This window comes from Microcaecilia unicolor, chromosome 1 (assembly GCF_901765095.1).
Source record: "Microcaecilia unicolor chromosome 1, aMicUni1.1, whole genome shotgun sequence".
NCBI classification, from domain to species: domain Eukaryota; kingdom Metazoa; phylum Chordata; class Amphibia; order Gymnophiona; family Siphonopidae; genus Microcaecilia; species Microcaecilia unicolor.
In genome coordinates, this window is record NC_044031.1 from 41355542 (window position 1) to 41378855 (window position 23314).

The window sequence follows — 23314 nt, forward strand, 5'->3', positions numbered from 1 at the left end:
ACCCTTATGTAGTCAAATTAATCTAATTTAATGTAGAAAAAAGCTTCCGTGTCGCCACCCAGCCAGCCCGACATAGTCGGCTATAAGGCGTAGGCTCGGCGTGCCATCATATAGCTTAAAAAAAAACTCCATTCATATATTTTAAACTAATCCCCATATAGGGGTCTACTTTCACTGTACTTATCAGCTATCCAGTCTGTGTGTCTCCACTCTTTCTAAATTATTCAGACAATCTTGATACAAAATACAGTTCTGTTAAATGAGATCAGTCAAGGGACACCATTAGAAATCACTTAGTTCATCTACACGCTGTAGTGTTCTAATCATTCCGGTGTTCTCCACTCCTCAACCCGACAGGGAGCCCCCGGTTTCGCCATTGCTGCGTCAGGGGTTTAAATTGTATCTCTTATTGTATCAACGATTCTCTCCAATGATATATCAACAGTTCTCATCCAATCTGCTGTATCCCAGAATCGCTGCATATGTAACAGGTTGAGTGGACTATGAGCTAACAGTGGACTCAAGCCACTCAAAGCCTAAAGATGCAATTCAAATCACTTAACCTTTCAGAAATTCTTTCCTGGAGGCTTATATCTATCAACATCTAGCAGAGTGAATTCCATTCCAAATTCTGCACCCCCAAATTGTCCTGACAAACTGGACCAGGGAGCATTTGAAGGTGGACTCACACCCAGGCTTATGGTCTTCTCAGGAAAAACTTCATTACATACACTTCCTAGAGATAGGGGCAATCTAGCATGCTGTAAAAGAGTTCTGCAATTTATTTTTATTTATAACGTGTATAAGCCGCATTATCAGCAATTCTAAGCAGTGTACAAAAATACATTCACAATTCAAAAAGAAACAAAAAAGGTGCTGCTTGTTGGGAACAACCTAAATTTCCATTCAGATAGGTGCTATTTATGGGACATTTAAGATAACAGCCCTGTAATGACAATGCACTGGTCAATTTAAGATCTGGGTGACCTTTAAGTAATGGTCCAAAACAGGTTATTGATGAGGGTAGGGATTTGTAAAGGAGTTTTCAGTGTTGAAAATAGATTATATTTTTTGTTTTCATTGTGGAGTCTGTCTTGTTGTGATGAAACTAGGAGACAATCGGAGAATATAATCATATAAATTATATGTTGAATCCAATATTTAAATTTAAAAAATGAAAAGAAAATCTTTCTGGCTTTGAGAAGGGATTCCAGTAGAAAGCTCTATATTTTATAAATAGAGATTTAGGAGGGGAAGTTATCAATTTGGGCTACAGTTAGTGGTAGAATAGCACATCTTATGCACGTAGTAGCTGAAAAGGTGTGGGGGGGGGAAAAGGTTAGCCTTCATAAATTACAAGACGACTCAGAAAGAGGAAGGTGGCAGAAATACCTGGAAAAACTAAGAGTATCTGGAAAAGCTGTTAGGAAAGCAAAAATGCAAATGGAAGAAAAGATAGCTGATAGGGTAAAATTAGGGGACAAGACATTTTTTTAGATATGTAAGTGATAGGAGGAAGTGCCATAATAGCATTGTGAGGAGGAGGACCGCAGAAAACAAATGCTAATGGGGATGGATGGATGGATGGTAGACAAGGACCGAAAGAGTGTGTTCATGAAGAGCTAGCTAAACTAAAAATAGACAAAGCGACGGGACCTGATGGGATACATCCAATGGTACTGGCATCATAGCATAACTGAGACGTTCTGGCAGCTCTGTTGGACCTCTTCAATGCTTCTTTAGAGTCTGGAATGGTCCTTTTGCACAAGAGCGGAAGTAAGGAGGAGGTTGAGAATTAGACCTGCCAGTCTGACCTCATTGGTGAGTAAACTAATGGAAATGCTTCTAAAGCGGAGGATGTGAGGTTTCTCGAATCGAATACAACGGAGGATCCGAGGCAGCATGGTTTCACTAGAGGTAGGTCATGTCATACAAATATTATTTCATTTCTTTGACTGGGTGACCAAACAGTTGGATGTGAGAGGGGCACTAGATTGGGTTTTAGCAGAGCTTTTGACACGGTTCCTCACAGGCAACTGATAAATAAACAGAGAACCTATAGGCACTAAAGTGACTGACTGGGTTAAAAACTGGTTAAGTGGAAGGAGACAGAAAATGGAGTTTGCTCCGAGGAAAGGGATGTTATCAGTGGTGTACCTCAGGGATCAGTAGCTGTTCAAATGTTTAATTTATATGCAAGATTTAAAATGCAGGAATAGTGTGTGTGAATTTTGAAAGGCAACTTATTCATTTTATTTGCTTGTATTCCACCTACAATTAAGCGGTTTCCAATAAAATATACACAGTACAAAACATCACTTAAAACATAACGCAGTGGATATCTCTGCTCTCCACAGAGGTATCCAAAGGAGGCCAAAATACATACAAATGATGATAAAATTAAAGATGCAGAACTTGTTTTTGGTTCTTCTGATGTTCTGTTCTTTCAACATACAACTGAAAAATCTCATGTTCTTCTGTGCCAAAAGTTTTCATTGTGCAAACCATCTATTCATTTTTTAAAAATACTGTTTAGAAATAAGAAATCTGAATCAGTACAAGTAGTGTGCAAGAACATTTTCAATAATAATGCCAAACCCTATAGCATTCCATCCCACTTGACTTGAGTCTAGAGCTGAGCTGAATTTTATGGCATTTTTTACAAGAAACTAAAAGCGTATCTTTCTACCATCCTACTGGAGCAGAGATAATTGCTCTTCTGTTCATTGCAATCTGTTTCTGCTTGTTTTTTTTTTTTTTTATGTCGTCTTAATGATTTTTATGCAGTTTTATTGTAAACCACTTTGGTTCTTCTGTCCTGTTAGAGTATTTCACAGTGCTTTGACAGAGTTAAACCAATACTAATATTACCAAGGTGACTAGTAACATAGTAGATGACGGCAGAAAAAGACCTGCACGGTCCATCCAGTCTGCCCAACAAGATGAACTCATATGTGCTACTTTTTGTGTATACCTGACCTTGATTTGTATCTGCCATTTCAGGGCACAGACCGTAGAAGTCTACCCAGCACTAGCCCCGCCTCCCAACCACTGGCTCTGCCACCCAATCTCGGCTAAGTTTCTGAGGATCCATTTCTTCTGAACAGGATTCCTTTGTTTATCCCAAGCATGTTTGAATCCCGTTACCGTTTTCATCTCCACCACCTCCCACGGGAGGGCATTCCAAGCATCCACAACTCTCTCTGTGAAAAAATACTTCCTGACATTTTTCTTGATTCTGCCCCCCTTCAATCTCATTTCATGTCCTCTAGTTCACCGCCTTCCCATCTACGGAAAAGGTAGACTGAAAACTTTTGATCCAGTTGTTCGTTAATGCAGTGAGGGGCCATTTTACTAAGCAGTGGTAGGGCTAACACGTGGGTAGCATGCGCCAAATTAGCACTACCGCCCTGCGGTAGTTTCGAAGTTGGTACATGCTATTTCCTGCGGTAGAAAATAATTTTCTATTTTCTACCATGGGGGGAGTTCCCAGCAGTAATTGGCAGTGTGGCCACATTGGTGCACACTGCCTGAATACCGCACAAGTAGCGCGTGAGCCCTTACCGCTAAGTGAATGGATGGCTGTAAGGGCTCAGGCAGTAAATAGCCACGTGCTACTTTTAATTTTAGTGCACAACCATTTACTGCCCCATTAAAAGATGCCTTTTTTCCCAAATGGCCTAGGTTGTTCCAGAAACACACACCCATACTACCGCAGCTTAGTAAAAGGACCCCTTAATCAAAGGAAAGCAAAACAAACCTTACTATTGAGATGTACTGGAACTAAGAGTTACTGCCATTCTGTAACCGGTTCTTTCGGGCAAGAGAGACTGGGGATTCAGCTACACGTGGGTTGGTAATGTTGTAAATATGTACATTTGTAAAAACACAGTGAAATCACATGGACTACAAAGGCACAAGCAGCGGGATCACAGCACGGTGGATTCAGTTCTCTAAGTCAGTGTTTCCCAAGTCCGGTCCTGGAGTTCCCCTTGCCAGTCAGTTTTTCAGGATATCCACAATGAATATGCATGAAAGAGATTTGCATATAATGGAGGCAGTTTGTGCAAATCAAGTTCATGTATATTCATTGTGGATATCCTGAAAACCTGACTGGCAAGGGGTACTCTGGAAACACTGCATAAATGAGCATGTTGTTTTTTCTAAGACAGGATGGGAGGGTGGAAAAGCTGCTTACCCAGCATGCCTGGAGGCAAGGCGAGCTAATAAGGACACTGGGAACAGAATATGTGCTCAGAAAGGGCCAATTACAAAAACCAAAAAAAGAAACCTACAAAAATATAGGAACTTGAGATTCATAGCACAACAGCACTTAATACTCACAGATAATATAATCTATCCACATTTCAAATGGGGGCAGAACATTGGTTCTTTTCCAGAAACGTGGTATAAAATAAATGTTTGTCTGAAGAACATGCAATTCTGATTTTTAATGGTGTTTCCTTTTGTGTGGATTACCTGATGATGTATTTTTCTTTTTTTTTTTAAACACAGGTAACGAATTTGGCCACCCAGAGTGGTTAGACTTCCCAAGAATAGGAAATAATGAGAGTTACCATTATGCTAGGAGACAGTTTAATTTAGCGGATGATCATCATCTTCGTTATCGCTACCTGTACGCCTTTGACAGAGATATGAATAAACTGGAGGAAAGATGTGGCTGGCTTGCAGCTCCTCTGGTAAGCTACCATCAATAAGATACAGTTCTGCTTTAAAATCGGTTGCATTCCTGTTTAGAATTGCAAAATTCATTATTCTTACAAACATAGTTGGAAAATATTATTAAATCACCGTGTAACCGCTGCCAGATAGTCCAAAGACAAGTCCCAAGTCAGCTTTTGGACTATCTGGTAACAGTTCGTTCATGAGTGGTACTGCCCCTGAGGAAATATCGAAGTGTGGTGCTGTGTTGTGTAGTTTAATGTACTCCAGCTATTAAAGATAAGTGACTGGTGGTTGTAAATTCAGTTTTAGCGTGAGTTAAGGCATCAAAGTTTTTAGATTATGGTATCCATACTGGCCATAGGAGCCAACTTTTCAGAATTATTGGGGGTGCTAAGCCTAATGGAAACAATCCTTCCCTGGACACATTCAAGCAATTTTCTCAATATTGGGGGTGCTCAAGCACCCACAGAGTCAGCTCCTATGATACTGGCCTTACATATTTATTGAACTAATTGAGTGAATATTGGAAAAAAAAAAGTTAATGTAGCGATTTGGATTGGAATCAATTTTCAGTTTATTGGGCACTTTAGGAGGATGTTTGATGATGCTGTTGAGGGTGATGTGAGAGAGTGACTTTGCTAACGAATTCATAACAGCCATTCACGGAGATTGAGGGGTGGTCCCATTTCACTGATCATCCTCCATTCACTATTTAATTATTTTTTTAATTCTTAGAAAAATTACTCACACGTATAGAGTTGATTCCTTCCAATTCACACTGTAGGTGGATTCTTGAAGAACTTTTATGTTTACCTCCCTCTGTATATTGGGTGTTGCATTATGGAAATAAATCTATAACATAAATGCTTAGAATAATGGCATTTATAAGCGTATGTGTGCTAGGGATGGGCAGCCATTTAAAACAAATGTTGTTTGTGGTTAATCGTGTTCACTGTTTTATTTATTTGTTTGTTTGTTGCATTTGTACCCCACTTTTTCCCACCTATTTGCAGGCTCAATGTGGCTTACACAGTACCGTAAGGCGTTTGCCAAATCCAGTAGAGAACAGATACAAGGTTATGTTGTGTTCGAATAAGGTAGATGTATTCCAGGCTCCATTAGGGTCGAAAAGAGGGAGGTTGTATATTGTCCAGTATGGTCTTTGGTTTAGTTGTGTGGCCGGATGTGGGGATTTACATTGGATCTGTAGTGTAGGCCGTTTTGAAGAGGTTGGTTTTTAGTGATCTTCTGAAGTTTAGGTGGCCGTGGATTGTTTTCACGGCTTTTGGGAGTGCGTTCCATATTTGTGCGCTTATATAGGAGAAACTTGATGCATAGGTTGTTTTGTATTTGAGTCCTTTGCAAGTTGGGTAGTGAAGGTTTAGGTATGTACGAGATGATCTGGATCTGTTTCTGGTTGGTAGGTCTATCGTATCCTGGGACTACACCGTAGATAATTTTGTAGACAAGGGTGCAGATCTTGAAGGTGATCCGTTCTTTGATTGGAATCCAGTGTAGCTTTTCTCGGAGGGGTTTGGCACTTTTGAAACGTGTTTTACCAAATATCAGTCTGGCCGCTGTGTTTTGGGTGGTCTGGAGTTTTTTTGTGAGTTGTTCTTTACATATGTTGACAGAAACAAAAAAAAGGCAAAGATCTGCCACAGAAATGGCAAATCAAAAGAAAAAAGGCAGATCAAAAAAGACAAAAAAAATAGAACAGGAGGGTAACAGAAGAAGTGGTTTATTACAAGTTACCCGACGTGGCCACGTTTCGCCCTCAGGCTGCGTCAGGGGTAAAAAAACTAATAGGGGTAAAAAGCAAAGTAAACCCCTAAAAGTAGTCCTACAACCACCTTACATAAGTGCTTCCCAAGCTTACTCAGCAAACTTCACAATGCTATGTTGACTGGCAGTAAGGTGGTTGTAGGACTACTTTTAGGGGTTTACTTTGCTTTTTACCCCTATTAGTTTTTTTACCCCTGACGCAGCCTGAGGGCGAAACGTGGCCACGTCGGGTAACTTGTAATAAACCACTTCTTCTGTTACCCTCCTGTTCAATTTTTTTGTCTTTTTTGATCTGCCTTTTTTCTTTTGACTTTACATATGTTGTCCATTTATCCCTTAATTCTAGAAAGTTGCACGGGCACCTTTAATAATTATATGTTAATTGGCCTTAACCTATTATTGGCTATGATTAGTGTTAATTGGCAGTTACGCATACAACTGCCCTCAATATTCTGGAAGGGGCAGGGGCGTATCAGGCAGATAGGCGTGCAGGTTATAGAACAATGGCATTTATGTGCCTAACTACCAACAGGCAATTGCAACAGTCTTTCAGGAGGTTCTTGTTAACCCCAATACATAAACTACCTCCCATGTATTTCAAGTATACCGTAGACCTCAGCGGTGCCACTTACTGAACACAGACTTTTAAACCAGTAAGATTTATTCATCCACCTCCTCCTCAGTCTACAGGTATAAGAATTTTGTACCTTTTTCGTTCAATTTTTCCAAACTTTTTCATCACTTTAACACTTGAAACACTTTAACACTTGAAACATACTAAAGTGATTTAGTTTGAATACTTCTCTCTTCATCTTGAGATGAGTATTCTAACTAAATCAACTTTAGAATGGTTGAAGTGTTAAAGTGATTTTTTTAAAAAGTCTGAAAAAATTGAGCAAAAAAGGTACAAAATTCTTATACCTGTAGACTGAGGAGGAGGTGGGTGCATAAATCTTACTGGTTTAAAAGTCTGTGTTCAATATAATGCAATTTTATTTTTTTTAAAATTTTTGTTACATTTGTACCCCGCGCTTTCCCACTCATGGCAGGCTCAATGCGGCTTACGTGGGGCAATGGAGGGTTAAGTGACTTGCCCAGAGTCACAAGGAGCTGCCTGTGCCTGAAGTGGGAATCGAACTCAGTCCCTCAGGACCAAAGTCCACCACCCTAACCACTAGGCCACTCCTCCACTGTTGCTACTATTCGAGATTCTACATGGAATGTTGCTATTCCACTAGCAACATTCCATGTAGAAGTCGGCCCTTGCAGATCACCAATGTGGCCGCGCAGGCTTCTACATGGAATGTTGCTAGTGGAATAGCAACATTCCATGTAGAATCTCCAATAGTAGCAATATTCCATGTAGAAGTCGGCCCTTGCAGATCACCAATGTGGCCGTGCAGGCTTCTACATGGAATGTTGCTAGTGGAATAGCAACATTCCATGTAGAATCTCCAATAGTATCTATTTTATTACATTTGTACCCCGCGCTTTCCCACTCATGGCAGGCTCAATGCGGCTTACATGGGGGTTAAGTGACTTGCTCAGAGTCACAAGGAGCTGCCTGTGCCTGAAGTGGGAATCGAACTCAGTTCCTCAGTTCCCCAGGACCAAAGTCCACCACCCTAACCACTAGGCCACTCCTCCATTACCACTAGGCCACTCCTCCACTGTTGCTACTATTTGAGATTCTACATGGAATGTTGCTATTCCAACATTCCATGTAGAAAGGCCCTTGCAGATCACCAATGTGGCCGCGCAGGCTTCTGTTTCTGTGAGTCTGACGTCCTGCACGTACATGCAGGACGTCAGACTCACAGAAGCAGAAGCCTGCGCAGCCTTCTACATGGAATGTTGCTAATGGAATAGCAACATTCCATGTAGAATCTCCAATAGTATCTATTTTATTACATTTGTATCCCGCGCTTTCCCACTCATGGCAGGCTCAATGCGGCTTACATGGGGCAATGGAGGGTTAAGTGTCTTGCCCAGAGTCACAAGGAGCTGCCTGTGCCTGAAGTGGGAATCGAACTCAGTTCCTCAGTTCCCCAGGACCAAAGTCCACCACCCTAACCACTAGGCCACTCCTCCACTGTTGCTACTATTTGAGATTCTACATGGAATGTTGCTATTCCAACATTCCATGTAGAAAGGCCCTTGCAGATCACCAATGTGGCCGCGCAGGCTTCTGTTTCTGTGAGTCTGACGTCCTGCACATACGTGCAGGACGTCAGACTCACAGAAGCAGAAGCCTGCGCAGCCTTCTACATGGAATGTTGCTAGTGGAATAGCAACATTCCATGTAGAATCTCCAATAGTAGCAACATTCCATGTAGAATCTCCAATAGTAGCAACATTCCATGTAGAATCTCCAATAGTATCTATTTTATTACATTTGTACCCCGCGCTTTCCCACTCATGGCAGGCTCAATGCGGCTTACATGGGGCAATGGAGGGTTAAGTGACTTGCCCAGAGTCACAAGGAGCTGCCTGTGCCTGAAGTGGGAATCGAACTCAGTTCCTCAGTTCCCCAGGACCAAAGTCCACCACCCTAACCACTAGGCCACTCCTCCATTACCACTAGGCCACTCCTCCACTGTTGCTACTATTTGAGATTCTACATGGAATGTTGCTATTCCAACATTCCATGTAGAAAGGCCCTTGCAGATCACCAATGTGGCCGCGCAGGCTTCTGTTTCTGTGAGTCTGACAGGACGTCAGACTCACAGAAGCAGAAGCCTGCGCAGCCTTCTACATGGAATGTTGCTAGTGGAATAGCAACATTCTATGTAGAATCTCCAATAGTATCTATTTTATTACATTTGTACCCCGCGCTTTCCCACTCATGGCAGGCTCAATGCGGCTTACATGGGGCAATGGAGGGTTAAGTGACTTGCCCAGAGTCACAAGGAGCTGCCTGTGCCTGAAGTGGGAATCAAACTCAGTTCCTCAGGACCAAAGTCCACCACCCTAACCACTAGGCCACTCCTCCACGCAATTGCAAATTGCCCCTATAGTGCGCTCTTGAACACATTACCTGCACATAGGGCACACTTTTTTTCTGAGGGGCATGCATGTACAAACTAGTACACATGAGTGAACAATCACACATGCGTGCCGTCTCAGAAAAAAGAACGCCCTATGTACACATAGTATGCTGTCTTTAAGAGAAGTGTAAACTTACAACATTCATTTATGGAGTGGAGGAGTAGCCTTGTGGTTAGAGCACCTGTCTTGACTTCCAGAGGTGGCTGGTTCAAATCACACTGATGCTTCTTCTGATCTTGGGCAAGTAACTTAACCCTCCATTGCCTCGGGTACAAAAATTAGATTGTGAGCCTTCCAGGGACAGAGAAATACCAAGTGTATCTGAATGTAACTCATCTTGAACTACCACTGGAAAAAGGTGTGAGCAAAATCTAAATAAATAAATTAACAGGAAAAAAGACAAGTATGAACACACATTTTGTGGGTGCCAGTCCCACATAGGTGGGATTTGTGCATTTATGCAAATATGTGCTATTCTGCAAATACCCACTTAACTTACATACTTTTGCCCCTGGTTCAAAATAAGTACCTGAATATATGTAAACCGCTATACCTGCGGGCGCACGCTCCTTTGATGTCAGACATCTTCAACTTTAAAACCAGGAATCTGTCACTGCCTCTTTGCTACAGCGGTAATGGGACAGTAATGGTCTGTGTGCGTAGAATGACAATTACCACCCGCGTGCCAGAAATACAAGTGGAGGAGTGGCCTAGTGGTTAGAGTGGTGGACTTTGGTCCTGGGGAACTTGGTTCGATTCCCACTGCAGGCACAGGCAGCTCCTTGTGACTCTGAGCAAGTCACTTAACCCTCCATTGCCCCAGGTACAAATAAGTACCTAAGCCGCATTGAGCCTGCCATGAGTGGGAAAGCGCGGGGTACAAAATATATATATATTTTTTTCCGTGCGCATAGCGGACGCACATCAAAAATGAAATTACCGCAAGGGCCACGCGGTAGCCAGGCGGTAACTCAAAATTGACGCGTGTTGGGCGCGCATAGGCACTTACGTTGCTTAGTTAAAGGGCCCCTAGAGTTATGTCGTGTGTGTGCAAATCCAAATTAGTGCCAATTAATGACAATAATTGTTCACATTCAATTATTGACTGTAATTGGCTCATTAAGTTGCTCGCTTATCTCTGGATCGTTTCCAACTTTGGGTGACCTTTATAGAATCTAGGGGAATAATGTGCATGTTAAACGTTTTTACAAACTGTGCCTACCCCTTGTACGCTATATATGTGAGTGCACTATACCGGTGTATTTTTACTAAGACATGCTTATTACAAAATTAGCGCATTTGATTTCAAGGATTTCTATCTTTCTTTTTAGGTTTTTTTGCAGGCTTTGTGCACTAATAATGCTTGCAAAAAACCTAAAAAGAAAAGCCTTTAAAAATAAATGCATTAATTTTGCAATTATCATGTCAATGTAAGAGTAGACTGGTAAATCATCTGTTATATGAGTGTTCTTGTTATACGATTTTATTTGTACATAGATATGCAGTTTGCATGTATTGTGTGCATGTTACATGTGTGTGCACATTATCCCCCAGTTTCAATATAGTGTGCCTAGAGTTCCACGCTAAAATCCAAGCGTATTCCGTAAGAGCGCATGTAACTTAATTGGCCTAATAAGCTAATTAGTGTTGATAGCAGCACTTAATAATGAGCACTAATTGACAATTAGAATTTACATATACAACTCGCTAAACATGTTGTGTAAAGCAGTGTGCCTAACTTGTATTGCGCACAGGCAAAAGGGGGCGTGGTAACGGGTGGGGAAATGAGCATTTTGTGGGCATTTCAGAATTTACGCTCACTGTTATAGAATGTGGTCCTCTGCACCTAAATCTTATGTGCCGGGATTTATGTCATGTTTTTGTTAGTATAAATGGAGGCACATAGATTTAGGTACTATGATTTCCGCCTAAGCGTATTTTATATACTGCTCCTAAATCTAGGCACGACTTATAGAATACGCTTAGGTGGAAACGTTTTCCACACGGATTTTTTAGGTGCCATATATAGAATCCCCTCCTATATGCGTAAAAATGTTATATAGTTCTATTTATGTGTATTTTGGCTCAAGGCAGGTTGCATCAGATACAATAGATACTTCCCTTTCTCTGGAGGGCTCACAATCATAAGCTTGTACATAAGGCAGTGGAAGGTTAAGTGATTTTTGCCCAAGGTCACAAAGAGTCGCAGCGAGATTGAACTGGGGTTTTCCTGGTTCGCACCCTACTGCTCTAGTTGTTAGCCTGTGTGAAACATGGGTTTCGTCAGTACGTAGTGTTCTGGATGACAAGCGGTGCCACATCCAAAGATACGTTATTAACTGCACACATTGATACAGGAATGTTTATATGAGAGTTTTTTTCTTTTTTTTTGGTTTGTTTGTAATTATAAATTCCTGCCCAAAAACCTGGTTTGATTTTGCGCCATGCAGATATGTGTACCACTTTTCACTTCTTAAGAGGTGTTTAAAATAAAATATGGGCTGATATTCAGCCGGTGGTGGTCGGCATTTTTCTGGCCAACTTCAGCCTTATCCCCAGATATTCAGGGGCCTTTTTACTAAGTCGTGTAGGCGCGTACGCGCGTCCTACACGCATCAATTTTGAACTACCACCTGGCTACAGCGTGGCCTGGGCGGTAATTTCATTTTTTTTTTTACATGCGTCCACTAAGCGCGCCGGGAATTTTCCAGCACACGACACTAACTGGGCGGTAATCAGCATTGTACGCACATAGAGCATTACCGCCCGGTTAACGCGTGAGACCTTACTGCTAGGTCAGTGGATGACGGTAAGGTCTCAGGACTAAAATGGAGATGCATCAAATTTTTGGCTTTAAAAAAACACCTTTTTTGCAGGCACACTGAAAAATGGACCTGCGTGCATCCAATACACGCGTCTACACAAGTGCATGCCATTTTTTGGCACCCCTTAGTAAATGGACCCCTCAGTGTGGGCCATGTCTGGGCACCAACATTGAATATTTAGGCATACGTGGCCAGCCAACACGTGTTTAAGTGCCAGATTTAGTACTTAACTGTATAAGGTGAACCTCATAAAGATAGGATTGTCTTATATGCTGTGTTATTTATGTGGCTACCTTATGCAGTTATGAGGTTAAGTGCCGACTCCACCCTTGGACCGCCTACAAACTGGTTTGGTTCAACTTAGGTTCTAACTGCAGGTATTCAGTTACACTATCAATGTGAGGGCCCATTGGCAGGGGCGTATCTGTAATGGGGCCAGGGCCCTGTAGATTTGGCCCTGGACCCCCCCTACCAACGGCCCTTGCAACCCCCCCTCCAACCGCCAACCTGCCGTCGCCTACCTTTGCTGGCAGGGGACCCCAACCCTCACCAGCCGAAGCCGTCTTCCTTTGTTGTTTGATTCTTCTTTCTGAGTCTAACTCTGACGTCCTGCACGTTGTGTACATGCAGGACATCAGAGTCAGACTCAGAAAGAAGAAAAAAATGAAGGAAGACAGCTTCGGCTGGCAGGGGTTGGGGTCCCCTGCCAGCAAAGGTAGGCGACAGCGGGCGGAGGGTCAGCGGCGGTCGAGACGGTCGTCGGGCGGGCCATGGAGGTGGTTCTGGCGGCGTCGGGGGGGTGGCGGCAATGGTGGTGGGGGTTGCCGGGGGGGGCTAAAATGTGCTCCCTTACCTCGGCTCTGGACCCCCCTACCGGCAAAGTCCAGATACGCCCCTGACTGAATGTCCACGGTTAGCTGCAGACAAGCGATTTAAACAGCGAAGAGTCTCTCCTGGTTGTTTAAATTCCTTGAATATCAACCCCTTAGAATTTAATTGCTTATCTCGCATATCATGAATGTCATTTTTTCTTTTCCTTTGGACCCTTTTGTAATTTTACAGTCATTGCTCATTGAATCAGCCCTTTTTCTCCCTCTGCTGCTGTTTTTCTCAAATGTTGATATACCTCAGCTTTTCATTTGCTGGGAACAAAATTGCTGTGTGAGGACAATATAAATGTATTATTGTGTACACTTGTTATCCAGGTTTATTATATTTATAGGAAAAATCTGTATGTGGTTTGTTTCTTTTTTTCCTTTATTTACAGCATATATACCCAATATAATTTGAATTGTCATTCCAGGCTGCAATAGAAATGCATTGCTATGCACTGTCAGAATTTGCAGGTAAAAGAATGTCAATCTTTTATTTGGTAACCCCCGGGTTAAATTCCATAAGTGGTATTGTTGTAGAGTTCTCCTTTATAATCTTGAGAGGGAGAGAAATTTTAGAAATAACATATTTGTATTCAAAATCCTTCCAGGCCTTTGTGAGTGCAAAGCATGAAGGGGATAAAGTCATTGCTTTTGAGAGGGCAAATCTCCTTTTCGTGTTCAACTTTCATCCATATAAAAGCTATACTGAATACAGAGTAGCTACAAATTTATCAGGAAAATATCCTTTCATTTGGTAAGAGGAATGTACTTTGTAATCAACATTGTTTTCTAATTTTGCACTGTTTCTAACATGTGCATGCATATGGGAGGTGATTTCATAAGAGAACACATGCTGTCCAATAGAGTTTGTTTTATGCAGATTAGGTATCAACCTGCTTTCTTATGTGTTCCTAATGATACTTACATTCTCTCTCAGAAATTGAAGCAGGTGTAAAAGAAATGCAAATCTTGACCATTCATCCTGATTTTGCATCTCGTCCCTGTGTAGTTTTTACTAGGGGCACCAATTTGGGGACCAGATTGGTGCATTCCATGTGACCTGCTATAGAAGACATCCATTGAGAAACTACAGGCCATTGGCCATGTGGGAGTTGTAGTTTTTGTTGGAGTGGAGGAGTAGCCTAGTGGTTAGGGTGGTGGACTTTGGTCCTGGGGAACTGAGGAACTGAGTTCGATTCCCGGCACAGGCAGCTCCTTGTGACTCTGGGCAAGTCACTTAACCCTCCATTGCCCCATGTAAGCCGCATTGAGCCTGCCATGAGTGGGAAAGCGCGGGGTACAAATGTAACAACAACAAAAAAAAGAAATTGTAAAAAGTGTGTTCGTGTACACTGGGGGGATAATTTAACAGGATGCCTATGAGAATAATACAAAAAGGTGACCTTTTTACGCTTATTCTAGAAATGCAAAATAAGCACATGTGCTCTGCTCTCACATCTCACACCAAGAAACACATAGTTTGGACATTTTGGGGAAATAAAGTAGAATATGAAATTTTTAAAATAAATATATTTCCCAGGGAGAAGTGATTGCTTTCCCAAGTCTACCTGGCTGATAATTTTGTAAAGACCTTTCTCCGAGGACAAGCAAGCCATTAATTTTCACAGTTGGGTAACGTGCGCCGCGTTGCCAAGTCTGGAGCTTATGACAAGTTTAACAGAGCTTTGTGGAATGCGAGACACGCTCTACCTCGCATGCACGAGTGCCTTCCCACCCACCGCAAGAGTGCAGTTCCTGAAGTTGTTTTTCTACCTAGATGAGAACACTGCATCTGTGGTTTCTCTTCACTCCCGGTCTGGAAGAGCTTCTTTTTTTTGGTGCTATTCGGGCTTTTCACCTCATTTTTTGGTGTGCCTGTTCTCAGATTTCAGTCCCTTTTTCTTCCTGTACTCTTTTAGTTTCCTTTTCCCCAGTTTTAAGTTTCCTTTTTTTTTTCTTGTCTTAAGCTGCATTTAGACCTTGATTGGACAGGTTTTTCCCTTGCTTTTTTTCTGGTGCCTTGTCCCTTTATTTCAGGCACCATCATGTCTTTTGATTTGTCTGCAGAAGTTGTTCTGTCCATGTCCACTGAAGTTTGCAGTGGCTTTAAGCGCTAACCCGGTGCAATCGGACCATCTCTAGTAAGGACACCCATTCAGTGTCTTCAGTGTTTAGGGCACAACCATAGCCCTACTAACTGTGTCCTCTGTCTTCTTATGAAGAAGAGGACTCAGGTGTTCAGAGAGGCTCAACGCAAGAAGATTTTTGGAGCCGGGTACGAGTCCTTGGCATCGACATCGAGTATTGCACCGGCGTCAGGAGTGTCAGTAAGCATGGCTGCTGTTAGAGCTTTAGACACTGGGAGCAGTGATGCATCGAGTGGGTCTCCATCTGCCTTGAGGCCTCCTGCTGTGCAGAGCCCCCAGATCCATCCACAGTCAGACCTGACCTGGAGACGACGTGAGGATTCGATGTCATTATCAGCATCGAGGAGTCTCGATGCCAAGCTTCAGGTGATGGGCAAGAAGCATCGATCGTCCTCGACGCATCTGCATTGATCGTCCTCAACGCATCATTGTGCTGAGAGCTGAGGAATTTGGCACCAGAGAAGCGTCGGCGCTGGGAGGACCTCTCCCCCTCTATCCAAGAGATGCTGATGCGTCAGCCCCCTAGCAGCCAGGACCCAACTCCCGTCTCTGCCTCATCAGTTCTGCAGCCTGTCTCGGAGCCAGCCTCCCAGTCTTTCCCTGTGGCGGCCCTTGATGAGCGTGGGCCTTACTTTCTGAGCTGCTGAGTGGCCTCTTGAACTGGTGTGCATCAGGGGTGCTTGCGCCTACCCTGCTGCCTGTTGTGGGCTCGCTTGGCTCTCAACCTGTGGTGCGACCTCCAATACTGGTGCTGCTTGCGGCTCCGGTGTCGACTGCCACTCAAGCCGACACCCCCTCGATGTCGATGGAGAAAGCTTCGCTGGAGTCAAGGTGGGAGCCAACTTCTCGACACTCCTCTTGAGGACATGGCTCCTCTAAGTCAAGGCAGGCTCGGTCTCTGCCTTCTTATGTGGAGTTGCTGTCTGACACTGATGAGGAACGCTCATGGGACTCTGAGGAGGATCCAAGGTAATTTTCAGAGGATAGGTCCTTTGGCATCCCCTCTGAACCCCTCCCCTCCACTTGAAAGTCTCCTCCAGAGAGCCTTTTGTTTCCCTCTTTTCTAAAGGAAATAGCTGAGGTTATTCCATTTAATTTGGAGTACGAGCCCAGGGCTAAGATGCTTGAGGTCCTGGACTACAAGTCTCCTCCTAGGGAGGCTGTGACTGTCCCTCTCCACAAGGCACTCAAGGAAGTCCTCAGTCAGAATTGGGAGTCCCCTCTGTCAGTCCCTGTCCTGACCAAGAAGATCGACAATATGTATTGGATCCACAGTACACCTGGTTTTGATAGGCCCCAGTTGCCTCACAATTCCATGGTGCCCTCAAAAGAGCCAGGAGTTCTACAGACTATGCCTTGGTGCCCCCAGTTAGCAGGTCACAGCTCGGCAGATGTTGAGATTGTTGGACCACATGACTTCCACAGTGTATGTTACACCCATGACACATATTCGCATGAGATCAGCTCAATGGACCCTGGCTTCTCAGTGGTATCAAGCCACAAGGAGTCTGGAAGATGTCATCCAAATGTCCCCAGAGCTCGTACACTCTCTTCAGTGGTGGACAATTCGATCCAATTTGACTCTGGGACTCCCATTCCAAATTCCTCAACCTCAAAAGGTGCTGATGATGGATGCATCTCTCCTGGGTTGAGGAGCTCATGTGAATGGACTTCACACTCAAGCTTGGTTCACTCAGGAAACAGATCTTCAGATCAATCTCCTGGAACTCCGGGGGGGGGATCTAGAATGCTCTAAAGGCTTTCAGGGATCAGCTGTCTCGCCAAATTATGCTCATTCAAATGGACAAGCAGGGAGGCATCAGATCACAACCTCTGTGTCAAGAGGCCATCCAGATGTGGCACTGGGCTCATCAACACAGCATGTTCCTTCAGTCCACTTATCTGACGGGCAAAAACAACAGTCTGGCTGACAGGCTGAGCAGGGTTATGGAACTGCATGAGTGGTCTCGCCATATGGGTGTTGCCTGTGAGATAGTCCAAGCATGGAGCAACTCCTCAGTGGATCTCTTTGCCACTCGCATGAATCACAAAGTCCCTCAGTTCTGTTCCAGAACTTCAGGCCCACAACAGACTAGCAACAGATGCCTTCCTCCTGCATTGAGGTACAGGTCTTCCGTATGCGTATCCTCCCATTCCTCTTGTGGGGAAGACTTTATTGAAACTCAAGCAAGACTACGGGACCATAATCTTAATTGCAGCTTATTGGCCACTGCCGATATGGTTCACTCTTCTTCTGGAGTTATCCTCCGAACAACCACTCCCACGCAAAACGAGGGATCTCTTCTGCATCCCAGCCTTCAGTCTCTGGCTATCACAGCCTGGATGTTGAGAGCCTAGAATTTGCTTCCTTGGATCTTTCTGAAGGTGTCTTCCAGGTCTTGCTGCATAGGCAGTCGGTGGCCCAACTGTTTGGGGAGGCTAAAGGGGGTGGAGTTAGGGGTGGGTCCAGGGGTGGAGCTTAAATCCATAATTGTCTGATAACACACAGAAAAATAAATAAAAATAAGTCACAATACCTTTTATTAAATTTAGATATTAGATATGTATAATATGTCAAAGAATAAAGTGGTTGCTCAAAGCATATTCTAACCACAATCACTCAGCTGCAAAACACTATGCACAACTTTGTGCAAAAACACACTCAGAACCTTACTGTACCATAAATATTACACTGGGCAGAACCTAATACACCAATATACCACCCATATGGAAAATGCAGACTGTCAACAATATGAAACAAGGGATCATATCATCACAATTCTCATGTAGAGCCACAAAACACCCTAATTCATGTTTAATGTGGGATAAAATGCCATAAATAAGTAAATAAATATAAACTTTTAATGTTGAGCACCTGATTCTCAAAGTGGACATATTCCAAACACTATAATGAAAATAAAATGATCTTTTCTACCTTTGTAGTCTGGTGACGTTTTCTGATCATGCTGGTCCAGTATCCGATTCTGTTGCTATCTGTGCTCAGTGCAGGTCAGGAAGTCATCCTCCTTAAATATCTCCCTGGCAACCCAGGACACCTCTAGCCAACCCCCCCCCCCCCCCCCCCCAGCTCTCCCAGCAGTAAGCTAAACAAACCATAAACCAATTTCTACAATTGGTTACACAAGGCTAGAGGGCTTTCACTGCAGCTCCTGCTGTGAGGAACAATTTAAACCTCTCAGAGCACAGCAGGGGAGGCTTAGCCTGTCCAAGCCTCTTATACCGGGCGCCTATGTCTTGCTGTCTTCCAGGAAAGATTCCAGTAAGTGATGTCACTCATTTAAATGGAGGAGGATTGCCATCTGATGTGAGGGCAAGGCCCTAGATCCTATTTCTTGCCCTACACAGACTCTGCTTGAATACCTTCTACACATTTCCAAGTGTGGGGCCAACTCTGTAAAGGTCCACCTCAGTGCAATTAGTGCTTATCAACGTATAAAGGGTAAGCCCATCTCTGGAAAGCCTTTAGTTGTTCATGCAAGGTTTGCTTTTGTCAAAGCCCTCTGTCAAACCTTCACCTTTGTCATGAGATCTCAATGTCGTTCTCGCCCAGCTGATGAGAGCTCCTTTTGAGCCACTGAATTCCTGCCATCTGAAGTACTTGACCTGGAAAGTCATCTTTTTGGTGACTGTTATTTCAGCTCGTAGAGTCAGTGAGCTTCAGGCCTTAATGGTGGATGTACCTTATACTAAGTTCTTGCTGAAGGTCGTTTTGGAGTTTCATCTGAACCATTCAATTGCCTTGCCAACATTCTTTCCCTGACCTCGTACCCATCCTGGCGAGCATTGGCCTATTACATGGAGCGGACAAGGCCCCATAGACAGTCCGCCCATCATTTTTCTATTGATCCCAATATGATGGGGGTCACCATCAGGGAAACGCAGTATCTCTAATTGGCTGGCAGATTGCATTTCTTTCACTTATGCCCATGCTGGGCTAACCCTGAAGAGTCATGTCACGGCTCACAATGTTAGAGCCATGGTTGTGTCAGAAGCCCACTTGCAGTCAGCCTCCATTGAAGAAATTTGCAAGGCTGCGACGTCTTCAGTCCACACTTTCACAGCTCATTACTGCTTTGAGCAGAATACCCAATGAGACAGTTGGTTTGGGCAGACAGTGTTGCAGAATCTGTTTGGGGTCTAAAATCCAACTCCACCCCCTTATTCCCATTTTATTCTTTTCCAGGCTGCATTCTCACTCAGTTTGTATATAGTTTCAGTATAATCTGAGTTATGTCCTCATCATTGCGAGGTCCAATTGACCAGTGTTTGTTGTTCTGTGAGCCCGGATGCTAGGGATATCCCAATTGTGAGAATTGATGGCCTACTTGTTCTCGGAGAAAACGAAGATACTTACCTATAGCAGGTATTCTCCGAGGACATCAGACCTTATATTCTCAGTAACCGTCCCAGCTCCCCTAAGAGTTGTATCCTATTTTTTCTTTTTTTATGCTGTAGTATTTAACTGCAGTAACCGTGCTCTCTCAGCGGGCGGGAAGGCACTCATGCATGCATGGTGGAGTGTCTCACGCTCCACTAAGCTCTTTTAAGCTTGTCATAAGCTCTGGATCAGCAACACAGCACTGCATTACCCAATTGTGAGAATATAAGGTCTGCTGTCCTTGGAGAATACCTGCTACAGGTAAGTATCTTCGCTTTCCTCCAGGAACATATCCAAACCTTCTTTGAACCTCACTATGTTACACCTTAATATCTTCCGGCAGCAAACTCTGCAGCTTAGTTGTGCACTGAAACATTTTGTTTCATTTTATTAAGTTGTATGCCTCCTTATCTCACAAACATGTACTAAAGGGCATAGTTATCAATGTGGGGTGCTGTTAAGAAATGCCTTTTTTTTTTTTTTTTTAATGAGGAATTCCTAGATACCATAATACAAAAGAAAACAATCCATAATGCATAAAGGAAAAATTATCGTACTCAAGCACACATCAATGGGAGCACAAAGTGTTAATTTTCACAGACTTAAAGGAAAACCATACTCATCAGTACATTACTACTACATAATATATTCCCTTACATTTTTGTCACTGCTGGTTGTTTAATAAAAAAAATTTCAAGTGAACTGGATCAAAGAAAAGTGTTACCCTTAAAACTAGAGACCTTTCTCCTCATAGCGGATCCAGTTTCTCCCCTTCTGTGGTTGTTTTTTGTGTTGCACACTTAAAAACTAATCATACATTTGCATGAAAAGAAGCTCCCATTTCAACCGTACAGATTTTTTAAATGAAAGGGAAAGGGGATGGGATTTGATATACTGCTTTTCTGTGATTACCATCAAAGTGGTTTACACATTATATATAGGTACTTATTTTATACCTGGGGCAATGAAGGGTTAAGTGATTTGCCCAGAGTCACAACGAGCTGCAGTGAGAATCGAACTCTGTTTCCCTTGTTCTCAAGCCGCTACACTAAACATTAGAGGACAACTCCAACAAGAAATCGCTTACGCTTTATCTGTGTAGACATTGCTACATCAGACAACATCCAGATCAGGGAAGCTCTCAATAAAAACCAAAGTAACTTGGAGAGTAGCACAGTGTTGGACCTCACACTGGGATGTCTCCCAAATTTTAGTAAGATCAAATTCAGGGTCTGCTCCAAGCACATCAAATACTTCAACTTCAGAACCCTGAGAATTATTTTTATGGCAAATAGAGATTTGATAATATCATAGAATCAGCATTAGACATTGACTAACACTTCCTTTTTAAATATTTATAAAACAAAATCTCAGCAGACAAAAATGAGCAAAAGAAAAAATCCACAGTCAGATTCTTAGACCTATGGAAATTTTCCAAAGCCTTTGGACATGAAACTGGGAGCAGAATAGCATTTCCAGAAGTAAGAGCCAGAAGAGTCTTAACTGATGCATCCCCAGTACCAACTACTCAGTGGGAGACCCGCCCTTGGAGTTGTTAAAGGAAGTTGGAGGTAGGGGTGGGGTAAGTGGACCTCCTCAGAAACATCTGAGTTATAATCATTGGAGTAGATAACATTTTAGCAAAGCATAGTCTAATTTTGCACGTTTGTCCATCAACCTAAAAGGTGACGTGCCAGTTGTGTTGGGGATCTCACTTTTATTCTTTGTTCCCCCCCCCCCCCCCCCCCCCCCCCCATATTTAAGATAGTAAAAAGTAAGAGGAAACAAAACAAAAGTAAACAAATCCATCGGTAAATACTGATCAACAAAACAGAGAGCATCTTTCGGGCAAAATAACCAGACTCTTTCTGGCTCCAAAGGGGCCAAATGTGCCCCTTTGGTCATACCCCTGCGGCCGCACTCCAAAAACACTTCCACATTAAAAAAAAAAAAAAACAATTTTCTGGTAGGGTCCCTCCCCAGTGGTGTCAGGGAAGTCCCTACTCTAGATTGCCCCACCTATGCCAGATCTCTGCAGCCTATACACACGAAGCTCCAAAGCTTCTGTAAATGCTTCCACACTAAAAAGTGCTATTTTACCACAGGTCCCATTGGTACTATTGGTATTAATACAAACAAAAACAGTAAATAACCACCATTAATAAAACACAGAAGTATCCAATGCTATTCGTCTACTAACACATAGTAAGTACAACGGATGGGCGGTAATCGTTAGAGGCATGCCCAGCCTTTCTTCTGGCAGTTACCATACTGAAAAGTGATTTACTACATGTTAAGACTATCCACAGTTACAGTGTCTGTGCTCCAGACTGCATAAGTGACAGCAAGCAGTACATTCCGTGCGCTAACTGCCATGTTTCAGTTCACACCTATTCTGATCCCCAAATCCAGCAAGTTCCCACCCCCTAATACAGCCTGCAGTTTATACTCCCTAGGAGAATTCTGCATAAAAGTTTTGAAACTTCTACATACAGTATTTAAAAATTCTGCATTGTTTATTTTTAGGGGGTTTTTTTTTGCACAGACTTTCCCCAACATAAGGCCTGACATTCCCTCCTGCCTTTTCTTCCTCAGGCTCCAGCCTCCTCAGTTCCATCTCTCACTCCAACTAAAGTTCTCTCTCCCTTTAATTCTCAGCAAGGCCTCTAATTCTGTCCCCCAAAGTCTTCTCCTGCATGCTGTACCCCACCTCTCGTTCTCCCCCCACCACCCAGCACACTACCCATTTTCTCCTCTCCCCAGCTGTTATTCTGTCTCCCACACACCCTCAAGCTTTATTTCCACCCCCCCCCCCCCCCCCCCCCCCCCCCCCCCCATGGTACGCACTCAGCTTTGTCTGCCCTGCCCTGGCCGCCCCCCCCCCCCCCCGTCAAATCCCCATGGTATTTTCTCTGATTTTGCTGCCCCTTCCCCAGAGCATATTCACCTTGCTCTGCCTCTTCTCACCCCCCCCCCCCCCCCATGCATGCTTTGAAAGTGCTTATTTGGGCCAGCCCTTTACAGTAGAGGCTAAGGGAGTGATCCACCTTAATCCCCCATTTCTCATTTCACCCTCCAAATTGCAAATAAAGATTGCAGCCTCTGTATATAATTAGCAGCATTTATACATGTAAGTTTATAAAATAGCTGGCATACATGTGTACATGCCAACATATATACATGTAAGTTGTAAAATGCCAATTTGCATGTATCTCAACACTTAAAAGTGTAAGTTGCTGAGATTCCCCGAATCACTTTTTAAATGTATATTTTTGTAAAATGGCTGCTTCCTGCAACATGCCAGCAAATACATATGCACTCCTGCGTGTATTTTAGAATAAAGCTGTACTCCGGAAGACCATTTTCTACAGTACCACCGGAGTTGTGCACATCCTAACCTGGATGTCTCAGCTCTAATCTCTATATTCTATCAAAAATAGACCTCTGTATTTGAATTTTTGGAAATCATTTGGCAAAGACCTAATAGGAGACTCTGGAGAAAATTAAAATGTTGTGAGATAAGAGACGACGCCCTTTTTTGGATTGGTA

General features: G+C 43.2%; 1 protein-coding gene across 1 annotated transcript in view; it reads left to right on the forward strand.

The window, feature by feature from the left end:
• Positions 1 to 23314, forward strand: part of LOC115465564 (1,4-alpha-glucan-branching enzyme-like) — a 120761-nt gene that overhangs the window by 93345 nt on the left and 4102 nt on the right. The window contains exons 13-14 of the mRNA XM_030196120.1: positions 4516 to 4700; positions 13828 to 13958. Of these exons, the coding sequence (XP_030051980.1) occupies positions 4516 to 4700; positions 13828 to 13958 (316 nt within the window). The remainder of the gene's footprint in view (positions 1 to 4515; positions 4701 to 13827; positions 13959 to 23314) is intronic.